The sequence below is a fragment of the Dysidea avara genome, chromosome 3, assembly GCF_963678975.1.
Source record: "Dysidea avara chromosome 3, odDysAvar1.4, whole genome shotgun sequence".
Taxonomy (NCBI): domain Eukaryota; kingdom Metazoa; phylum Porifera; class Demospongiae; order Dictyoceratida; family Dysideidae; genus Dysidea; species Dysidea avara.
The window spans coordinates 22659683-22671765 of record NC_089274.1 but is presented as its reverse complement, the minus strand read 5'-3'; the positions used below and the strand labels follow the sequence as shown (position 1 = coordinate 22671765).

At 42.1% G+C, this 12083-nt stretch overlaps 1 protein-coding gene across 1 annotated transcript; it reads left to right on the top strand.

The window, feature by feature from the left end:
- The first annotated feature begins 3484 nt into the window (after window positions 1-3484).
- On the top strand, window positions 3485-4928 carry LOC136248412 (uncharacterized). The gene is made up of 3 exons (XM_066040195.1): window positions 3485-3562; window positions 3629-4444; window positions 4500-4928. The coding sequence occupies exons 1-3, from the start codon at window positions 3485-3487 to the stop codon at window positions 4926-4928; spliced, it is 1323 nt and encodes a 440-aa protein (XP_065896267.1).
- Window positions 4929-12083: the final 7155 nt, after the last annotated feature.

The following is a 12083-nucleotide window of genomic DNA, read 5'->3' as shown; positions in this document are numbered from 1 at the left end:
CATTTTTCACTCAAAATTACTACCAAATTCAATCTCAGTAGGCCAAATTTGCAAAACTTTTCTGTGGGGGCATGCCCCCAGACCCTCCTAGATAGAGCATGCTCCACATGCTGAGTGTACTTCGCACACTAGTTGTATCAACTTTCTTGCCACATATATGTGTCCATGTTAGCACCCCCCCTCTGAAATCCTAGATCCGCCCCTGAAAAGGCGATTATTTGCTGCTTCAAAAATGCAGCAACTATGAGAATCTGGCTCTCCCCAACCACTTAGCTACAAATTAGCCTGTTTGTGCCCCCTCCCCTTGCCAGCTCCTGGATCTACCCCTGTCCATGATCCCTACTACACATACTGCATAAATAACACTATACTTTTTTGTGAATATTTTAACCAAAACCAAAAACTCTGTTAGCAGCAGAGTACTTTTATATATAGTAATAATAATTATAGCGATCAGTATAGCTAATCCTGTGCCAAAAACAGCCCAGCTGTAAAAAAAAGGCGAGGCCAAGAATGCACAAGTACATGTTCATGGAGTAACCAAAAGACATGATATCAAAATCTGGCCAAGAAAGCATTTACAGTATGGGCACTTTTGTGCATTCATTTTCTATATGCTTCACATTATCACATCCAGCTAGCTGTACATGTGTGCTTGCAATATAAACAATACTACTGAGATGATAAAAGATATTACACTGCATTGTTACCAAAATTAATTTAACTAAAAATTTACAATTGGTTTCTACTTGGCCATCTTTTTATTTTAATATACAGTGCAAAAAGATGGCCAAGTAGAAACCAATTGTAAATTTTTAGTTAAATTAATTTTGGTAACAATGCAGTGTAATATCTTTTATCATCTCAGTAGTATTGTTTATATTGCAAGCACACATGTACAGCTAGCTGGATGTGATAATGTGAAGCATATAGAAAATGAATGCACAAAAGTGCCCATACTGTAAATGCTTTCTTGGCCAGATTTTGATATCATGTCTTTTGGTTACTCCATGAACATGTACTTGTGCATTCTTGGCCTCGCCTTTTTTTACAGCTGGGCTGTTTTTGGCACAGGATATCACTACTTTTTGTTGACTAGAGAACATACAGCTAGGTATTATATTACATACACTGTAAATCCAGAAGTGTGAAGGTCACACTGTTGGTATGACTCCTGCGGTCGCTTAGTGCTATAGGAGACACTGCATGCATGCATGCATAATAACAGCTTCAGCAACAGATTAGCTAGCTAAATTAGTAGCAAAAGCTTCCAAGTTCAGTGTTTAGAAGCACTACTAAAAGTGACTTACTCAGAGAAAATTCATTCAAACTGAAAATAATGTTCAAATTCCCACAAGGACTCACGTGATATCTCGCGTGATGTTTCACGTAAGATAAGTAGTATAGTATTAGTAGTATTAGTATTACAGGTAAAGAAGGCTCAAGGAGCCTGTAAAGCCTGATCTGTACAAAAAGAATTCAACAAATTTGCAACTACATAGCAAAAACTTATATACAATAATAGTTAACTAATTAATAATCATACAATAAAGTAGACCAGCCACTGTCAAGAAAATTTTTAAAATCATCAAGTGTGGGAGCATTAACTATGTGATTGGGTAAACTGTTCCAGTCATTGATGGCTCGTACAGTGAAAAAAGTAGATCTCACTCTTGATGTTGCTTGAGGTTTAAATAACTTGTAATTGTGACCCCTAGTTGTTGATGAAGTTGCAGTAGTAAACAAATCTGATGTATCTAGACTGAAATGGCTGTGTAATAGCTGATAGAACATTATCATATCTCCGCGCAGTCTGCGGTATTTAAGTGATGGCAAGTTTAGAGCAGTGAGGCGATCATTATATGTGCAGTTTTGAAGATCCTGGACCAATTTTGTGGCTCTTCTCTGTATCTTCTCTATTTGTTCTTGATCTAGAATGTATTGTGGTCCCCAGATGATGTTACCATACTCTAACACTGGGCGGATATATGATTTATACAAGTTGATGAATGTAGCATGGTCGAAATTCTGAAAAGTCTTGTGAATAACTGCTAGTAGTCTGTTAGCTTTCTTGGCGACTGTGGTGGTATGATCGTGAAACTTTAACTGATTGTCAATCATTATTCCCAAGTCCCTTACAACATCACAAGATGTAATAGTAGTGCCATCAATTACATATTCACCAAATCCGTGAGGTTTACCTAAGTGCAACCAATTACACTTACTAATGTTGAACTTCAGTTGCCATTTCTTAGACCATGCAAAAAGCAAATTTATACCTTGTTGAAGTTGGCAAAAGTCGTCCACAGTCCTGATAGTTCTGAACATCTTCACGTCATCCGCAAATTGAAAAATGGGACTATTAACTATTAAGGGCATGTCGCTGACATATATATTAAACAAAATAGGGCCCAAAACAGAGCCTTGAGGCACTCCACTACTGACACTTGACCAATCTGATGCATGACTGTTCAGTACAACTTTCTGCTTCCTTCCCACAAGAAAATTCTTCACCCACGCTAGCAGCTTGCCAGATATGCCACACCCTTGCAACTTGGAAATTAAACGGTTGTGTGGGGCGGAATCAAATGCCTTAGCAAAATCAAAATACAAGATGTCAACAGAATGGCCATCGTCAAGCGCTTTGGTCCAATCATTCATGGCCAATAACAGTTGAGTTGAACAGGATCTTCCAGGAGTAAAGCCATGCTGATGAGGAAGTATCACATTATTAGTCATCAAATGATCTTGGATGTTGTCTTTAATGATGGATTCCAAGATTCTACAAATAGGCGAGGTCAAACTAATAGGACGGTAATTGCTAACATTAGAGCGATCTCCCTTCTTATGTACTGGAGTTAGAACTGGCAAAGTCGAAGCTACAGTCTTAACTGCTCTTGCTGAAGCAGTGGGTTGGTGATATAACTAGTAAATCATGTGATCACACATATCCCTAGGGATCCGTGTTTCCCCGCACACATATCACTAAGTCGCTAGCAACCTACAAGTCACAGTGACAGTGATATGTGTTTCCCCGGGTAATATGTGTAGGAACTATGTAATTAGAACATGAACAACAGAGATGCCAACCTGTGAACAATTTTAGGAGTGAGACCTCAAACACTACCAGCAGTGTGGACCAGATTCAAGTGCAGCTCCAGGATTTTTGGTAGTGAAGACCAAAAAAAAAAAAAAAAAAAAAAAAAAGGTCGTCGCATGTTCTAAGTACAAAAATAAGCACAGATCTGCCCAATTTTAAGCACAGGGCTAATTACGAAACAGATCAGGCGTGAGAAATGCGTGAGAACTAAGCTGAAAGAGTGAGAAACAGAGGGTTAGGCGTGAGAGCGTGAGATTACTAGCCAAAGAGTGAGACTCACGCCTAATGCGTGAGAGTTGGCATGTCTGGAACAATGATAATCATAGATGCACACACAGTTGTACACATGTCCATATTGTATGTACTGTCACGTGATTTAATGATATGCCTCGTGTCAATCCTACATGGCGCCGCGAGCAGCTACGACTCTATTGTAACCAGCTGATTGATTCCCTGGTGCCGGTTAGAGGCACCCGCTAAGGTGAACCCATTGTATTAGACTGTGTTTCGGGCATTTCCTCTCCGCAGCATTCCACTGAGATGCCATACACCTTCAGACTTAGCGATCTCCCGAAGCTCGACCTCCAAGTGGACAGAGGCGCCGACTTCGTTGTTTGGAAGACCCAATGGAGCTCATATGTTAGTCTATCCGGACTAGGTGAGGAGTCAGCTGAAACACAAGTGCACGCATTAACACTGTGCTTCTCACGTGAGACACTTAGTATTGTCGATAATCTCGGGCTAACTACAGACCAGCGTAAAGACACGCAAGCTATTATCGCCGCTATTAAACGATACGTTGACGGCCACATCAACGAATCAGTCGAGCGTCGCAACTTTCGGAAACGGATCCAACAGCGTGGTGAAACCTTCGATGACTACCTGGTGGCTCTTCGTGAATTAGTTAAGACTTGCAGCTTTTGCTCACCCGCATGCACAGCAAAGAATATCCGGGACCAGATCATCGAAGGTATCCTAGAGGGTGACACGGTTGAACACTTGCTCCAGCGACAAGATCTTACATTAGATACTGCCATCACAACATGTAGAGCAGAAGAAGCTGCAAAGAAGCAACGCTCTGCAATTTCTCAGCCACAATCAGACACCATCCTTACCTTACGAAAACAAGGACCATATCACAAGAGAGCTGGCCTTCAGCCCACCAGTCCCGATTGTCCAGGATGTGGAGGCAAGCCGCACCAAGGAGGCCGCAGTCGCTGCCCAGCTTACTCTTCCACGTGCCACAACTGTCAGAAGGTTGGCCACTATGCACGTGTTTGCCACTCTAAACAAGTTCAGCCACCATCTCATCCTAGCCTCCCGCCATCAACAAGGCAAATTCAGGTACACACACACAGGCTTTGAGACGCAACCATCTACGTTATCCACCATCAAACAGGTAGCCACCAATGACCCAGCTCCGACCATTCCTATTCACCTCACTTCACTGAATGGTTCTTGCTCGACAAATGTTCTGCCAGACTCAGGAGCAGGTATCTCAGCTGCTGGCCCACCACTGTTAACTCTTCTTAACGATCATGTTCATAACCTCATCCCCTCGGATGTCGTCCCTCACACTGCAAATGGCCATAAGATGTATCCCCTTGGATACTTACCTGTCACTTTCACACTCGGCAAGAGACAATGCACTAGCAATGTGCACGTCTATCCAAATATCACTGGTACTATACTTTCATGGAGAGCTTCCAAGGACTTAGGGATACTACCAGACTGTTACCCATGCCCTAGTAATGTAGAGCTTCGCCCACAGCTGAATGTACATGCTACAACCTTCCACAGTCAAGTTAACCACAGTCGCAAACACTAATCACAGAATTCCCATCCATCTTTGATGACCAGATAAGAACCATGGATGGTGAGCAATTTCACATTAGCCTCACGCAAGATGCAAAACCCTTTTGCATTAAGACACCACGTTCAATCCCATTCACTTACCGCGACAAGTTGAAAGATGAGTTGGACTTACTGTTGTCACAAAAGGTCATTGCTCCAGTCACTACGGTCACAGAGTGGTGTGCACCAATCATGGTCACCCCTAAGAAGAACAGCGATCGCATCAGGATGTATGTAGACTTATCTCACCTCAACAAGTTCGTGCGTAGAGAACGCTATCAATCGTCCACACCTGCTCAAGCTGTGGCCGATATAGCAGCAACAGATGCAAAAATATTCACTGTACTAGATGCACTGAAAGGATACCACCAGTGTCCACTAGAGGAGTCCAGTCAACTCTTAACCATGTTCATAACCCCTCAAGGTCGTTTCAAATATCTCAGGGCCCAGTATGGCCTATCATCGATTTCTGAACATTATGACCGCAGAATGGCAGAAGCTTTTGCTGGTTTACAAGGCTTTCGTCGCATAGTTGATGACATTGTTATTTATGACAATAGTACTTCAGACCATGCTGCTCATGTGCGACAGTTTTTACAGCTGTGCGTAGAGAAGAATATTGCCCTTAACCTGGATAAATGTCAGTTCTTTCAATCAGCAGTCACTTTTGCTGGCTTTCGGTTATCTTCTGATGGATATCAAGTGGACACAACGATTACTACGGCTATTTCGCAATATCCAAAGCCAAACACCAGAACTGACCTTCGCTCCTTTTTTGGCTTAGTAAACCAATTGTCCTCAAGCACTGACGCCATAGCCACACTCCTGACACCACTAAGACCACTTTTGAGTACTAAAAACGATTTTCTCTGGTCTAGCGATCATGATGAAGCCTTCGCAAAAGCCAAGGCGTCACTCACCAAGCCACCGGTTTTGTCATTCTTCAATCTCAATCATCCCACCCGTCTCAGCACTGATGCCAGTAGACAGGGTCTTGGATTCATCCTCCAACAGCAATCCAATGACAAGTGGACCCTCATCCAGGCTGGGTCCCGGTTCCTCACCGACACAGAATCTAGATATGCTGTTATTGAACTGGAGATGCTAGCTGTCGCATTGGCCATCCAAAAGTGCAAACTATTTCTTTCCGGCCTCCAGCATTTTTGCCTCTTGACTGATCACAACCCTCTAGTCCCTATTCTCAACAGCCGCCGCTTAGATGAAATTGAGAACCCACGCCTTCAACGATTGAAGTCTCGCCTGATGTCTTATAACTTTACGGCAAAGTGGATTAAGGGAAGTGTTAATGATGGCCCTGATGCTCTATCCCGCAATCCTGTATCTAATCCTCACAATAGTGATGCCCTTGCAGAGCATGACTTGCCTAATGAACCAGCCTTATCTATTACAGAGTTGAGAGCTATCACCACTGACACCCACGAAAGCTTGAAATTGCAAGACGTCCGCTACCATGCTTCTCAGGATCCAGAATACCAACAGCTGTACAATATAATACTCAACGGCTTCCCAGATCACCGCGGCCAGCTTCCACAGTCATGTAGACCCTACTGGAATGCACGTGAGCACCTTTCCATTGATGACAATTTGATAGTTTACGGATGCCGTCTACTGATACCACCCTCTATGCGTCACACCACACTGTCACATCTTCATGAATCACACCAGGGCACTGTACGCACTAAACAACGGGCGCGCCTTACGGTTTATTGGCCAGGAATGGACAATGACATTGACAACATGCTCACTTCATGTAAAAAGTGTCAAGATCTCCTTCCCTCCAATCCTCGAGAACCTCTTGTGTGCAAAGACAAGCCAAGTAGACCATTCCAAGAGATCTGTGCAGACTTTTGTTGCTATGGTGGTCAGGACTACCTCATCGTTGCTGATTGCTTTACAGATTGGCCTGACATAATCCCAATGGGCCACAACACTACCAGCTCCCACCTTGTTAGAGTACTGAGAATGCTTTTGTCGCACTGCCGTGCCAGATATACTGTGGTCAGATGGCGGGCCACAATTCACTTCAAAATGCTTTCACGACTTCTCCAGACAGTGGGGCTTTATCCATAAAGTGTCATCACCATATTACCCACAAAGCAACGGCAAAGTCGAAGCCATGGTAAAATCTATGAAAAAACTCATTGCCACTTCCTGGAACAAACGTTCTCTCAATGAAGATGCTCTTTGCCGTGCACTCTTACAGTACCGAAACACCCCATCTCGCAAGGATGGATTATCACCTGCTCAAAAACTATTTGGTACACCAGTGCAAGACTCACTCCCAGCTCACCACCGCTCTTTTCTACCATGTTGGCAAAAAGCAGTCACAGAAGCAGAAACACAGGCTATAAATTCATTGGAGCAAACACAAGCATATTACAATCTCCATGCCCACACACTACCAGACATTGGAATAGGCTCACGCGTTGCACTGCAACATCCACAAACGAAAATGTGGGACATTTACGGAACTGTTGTTGACATTGGTCCTCACCGCCGCTATTTTATCAAGACTCAAAATGGCAGAATCCTGACAAGAAACTGCCGGTTCCTACGACGCAGAACCGCAACATCCTTGCTCCCATCAACAACACCAGCATCCCCTGAACAACCACAGCAAACTTTTCCACAACAAAGTACCTCAGCAGAAGTCTGTTCAAGTCCACGACATTCAACTCGCACCCACCAGGCACCCAAAAGACTTATAGAAGATCCAAACTGGCCTTAATTATCGTCAGCATCGTGCCCCTCACAAATGCTTGGGGGGAGGTGTAGGAACTATGTAATTAGAACATGAACAATGATAATCATAGATGCACACACAGTTGTACACATGTCCATATTGTATGTACTGTCACGTGATTTAATGATATGCCTCGTGTCAATCCTACAATATGTTTCCCCTTTATAAAGTCATGTGCAACGTACGTAGTGTTAGCATAGGCGCGCATGCACTTTTAATAATCATAGCTAGCCATATACCTACACAACTAATACTATAATTATGCATGTTGATGGAGGAAATCAAGCCATTCACTGGCATTCAACTATATATATAACTGCTAAACTGTGCTGTGATTTAGCTATGTAGCTATAGCATCAGTTTAATAAAACAGTAGCTACAAGTACATGTATACAATAAAATATTATCTCTAGCTATATAGAGTAAATCATGTGATTGCAGCTATGTATAACTAATCAATGTAGCTACAGCTTTGGCATGCAGTCAGTCATTATCTACCCCCTTGCCGGTTCTATCTGGGGTTCCCCAAGGGAGTATTTTGGGACCCCTACTCTTCATTATTTACATGAATGATTTACCATCTTGTGTTACCATCAGTAAAACTTTACTATTCATTGACGACACCAAGATTTATAATACTGTTTGTAGTCCTGGAGATATTTCACTATTTCAAAATGATTTAGACTCAGCAACTTTGTCACAATTGTGGAGTATGAGATATAATATGTTCTTTAATCCAAAAAAGAGTGTCCACCTATATTAATGCAAAAGTCATCACTAATTACAAAATAGCTGACACACAGGTTTTAACAAATAGTTCACATAAAAATCTTGGTATTATACTATCATCAGACCTATCTTGGGATCAACACTACAAAAACAAAATCCCTAAGACCTACAGAATGTTAGGACTGCTCCATCGCAGCTTTAGCAAGCATCAAACAGTGACAGCCAAGAGAACTTTGTATATTTCCTTAGTGAGATCGCAAGTTATATACTGTTCAGTGATTTGGAAACCTAACCATATCAAGCAGGGGCGGATCCAGGGGGGGACTTTATGGGGGCTGAAGCCCCCCTTCATATTTATAGGCTTTACTTGATCAATATGATGCTGAAAATTATAATGAAATTTTGTCTTAGCATAATTATATAATCACTAAATACTCATAAAACCACCTTATAAACATCTTTCCAAGGTATTGTCAGTGGATTTATATGCTAAAGTTTATGCAACAAGGAACAGTTTAATAATTGTATTTTTGGACTAGATTTGTTGTAATTAACCCCCTTTTTGTTTTGAGGGTCCCCCCCCCCTCCTGGATGTAACCAGCACTGAGTGCTGTCTTTCCAGTATCTAATCATAATCATAATCATAACCTGGAGGTGCACAAGATCGAGATACTCTAATAGAGCAGTCAGCTAATTACTCTAATAGAACATTCACTGGAAGCATATAGTTGGTTCTGTTATGAAATTTTTCCAAATCTTCCTGCACCTATACATACAACGAAGTGCATTGGCTTGTTTAAAGGGCTTCATTCATCCACTTGTATAGTTAATATGTATGGCAATACTTAATTCAGGTACACAATTTCCATTGAAAATGCTCCCAGATTCAATCTTGCATTGTTCAAATTTTCCACTTTCAACATTATTATTCTAACATGCACCTATTCAGTGTTGTGCAATTGTGAGAGGGGTGCATCATGTACTTGGTTGTCTGTACCTACCCAAACTTTTCCATTAGCAAAATGCTTCAGAGAGCCATACCTATAATCTAAAGGCAGTATATATAATCTACAGGCAGAAAATATTATGAATTTTATGTGGGAATGTCTCCAAATTGCAGTATTTCAGCATCTATTTTTCAATATTTCCTGGGGGGCATGCCCCCAGACCCCCCTAGTTCCAGCATGTTCGCTACCCAAGAGATTAGTACCTTGAGTTAGCCCCCCTTTTATAAATCCTAGATCTGCCCCTGTTAAGGACATCACACTTATTGAGCAGGTCCAGAGAAGATCAACAAAGTTTATTTTAAATGACTATATAGTTATCATTATTAGTATAGCTAGCTATAGTATAATTATTGTATTAGCTTATATAGTAGCTATATAGCTAGTTAGCTAACTATAGCTATATACACCTGCATGCAATACGCATGGGTGCCGTGTCTATTAGCTAGATATCAATAATATCTACTGAATGGTTGGATCGCGTGCTGTTTGCAACTAGCCATAGGACCTTGGAGTTACTGCACGATGGCTATATCTTAGTGGGAAACACGGATCCCTGGTGATATATGTGCGGGGAAACACGAATCCCTAGGGATATGTGTGCGGGAAACACGTTACCCGGGGAAACATATATCACTGTGACACCGGCATGAAACCTGACGGCACTGAATGCATCACGCTATTCTCCCAGCAAATTTCCCGGGGAAGTTCGTGTATATAGTTAAGTCATTGTAAATGGCTATATAACTACCGTCGTATTTTTAGACAGGAATCTCCCATGCCATAGTAGCTTCCTGGGATTATATACTATGCTTGTGCATGTAAGCCAGAGCTAGTCTGGCGCGGCCGCCCCTTCGCAAACAGGTTTGCGAAGGGGCGGCCGCGCCAGACTAGGCCAGAGCAAGGGGGTGTCACTCAGGCTCTTACTGTAGGTCGATCTGCGACCGCGGTCAAACTCTAAGTCAACGATCAAGGCCACAAAATAGCTCTTACAGTGGGTCTAGGGTCAAGACCCACCTACAGCATTGACAATAAAGCTCTGGAACTGAAGAGTCAGCATCCATATCTAGGGGTCATATTCCACCAATCAATGTCTTGGTCCCACCACATCGATCATCTTTGCGGCAAAGCAACTAAAAGTCTCAACTTTCTTAAACGTAATATAAGTAAATGCTCCAAAGAAGTTAAGATAACAGCCTATTTAACATCAATACGTCCTCTGCTGGAATATGCTAGTTGTGTCTGGGACCCTCACCAGCTATACTTAATCAATACTTTAGAGAAGGTACAACGTCGTGCTGCAAGATGGGTAGCATCGGATTACAATCCAATGAGTAGTGTCACTTACCTGTTGGATCAACTGCATTGGAAGAGCCTACAGAGCAGAAGATGTATTGATCGTTTGAACTTACTATATAGAGTATTACATCACGCTTTGCCATCTATCCAGCTCCCTGAGTATTTCAAGCCTACTTCATATCCAACTAGATTGCATCACCAATACAGATATATAATTCCTCCAACTAGAACACTTGCTTACCAACAGAGTTACTTTCCAAGAACTATCAAGCAATGGAATAACCTCCCTAATCACATCATCGATACAGAGTCACTAGAACAGTTTAATAATTGTATTTTTGGACTAGATTTGTTGTAATTAACCCCCTTTTTGTTTTGAGGGTCCCCCCCCCTCCTGGATGTAACCAGCACTGAGTGCTGTCTTTCCAGTATCTAATCATAATAATCATAAGACGATACGGAAGATTTGAAACCCACAATCGAAAACTATACGTAGCTACTATCAAGTTTACGGAATTATACGTAACTCACAAGAAGTAAGGATCTCCAAGAAGATGTTTTATTGGTCCAACAGGCATTTCGCCGTAATTATAATGATTTTTTTCTCCCAGCTGCTGGTAGCACGTACTAAGAAAGTATCATACTAGGTTACAAGTGCAGGTACGTATAGGAAAATAGAGAAATAAGTGGAGGTCAAAAGTTCAACAAGAAACGCTCAAGTCACGATGATAAATGCTGCAAGTCAAAGGTCAAGGTGAAAATTGGTCAAGACTTTGACCGCGGTCGCAGATCTACCTACAGCGTGGGCCTACGTGACACCCCCTTGCCAGAGCCTCGTAGAGTAAGCGATCTATTGTCGGACACCATCTATAATCGGACACTTTTTCTCAGAAACTACCAGGCCGAATCTTCTGAATTTTTCCACGACTGACCTTCACACTTAGCCTAGCAATGTACCAAAATTTGGGCTGGACAGCTTTTGTGGTTGCTTTGCTACAGCCGATTAAAGTGACTGTCCGAAAACCTCTAATATCAGAAGTTTACCTCTTTTATCGGACACCGCCCAGCAATCCTCCACTAAAAGATGAAATTCCTCACAACCACCACTGACTGTTAGGGGAATACATGTACTTTCTAAGCAGCCATAGTTTGTTTCATTCCTCCACTCGTAAGCGGAGCTACAACCATTAATATTCGGGTGTGTCGCGACCTCTGTAATCGGACAGAGCAGAATTTCATTTCACGCGGTTTTATCACTTCAAAGCTACCTTTTAGGTATAATTAGCCACGAAAATGAAAAGTGTGGTACAAAATCTAATTGGATTTCCAAGGA

What these genes read in the sequence shown, in the direction of transcription:
- LOC136248412 (XM_066040195.1), top strand. Translation starts at nt 3,485, where the DNA reads ATGCCTCGTGTCAATCCTACATGGCGCCGCGAGCAGCTACGACTCTAT. An exon ending in TGATTGATTCCCTGGTGCCG is followed by an intron (nt 3,563 to 3,628) that starts GTTAGAGGCACC and finishes TCCTCTCCGCAG; the next exon opens with CATTCCACTGAGATGCCATA. An exon ending in CATCAACAAGGCAAATTCAG is followed by an intron (nt 4,445 to 4,499) that starts GTACACACACAC and finishes ACCATCAAACAG; the next exon opens with GTAGCCACCAATGACCCAGC.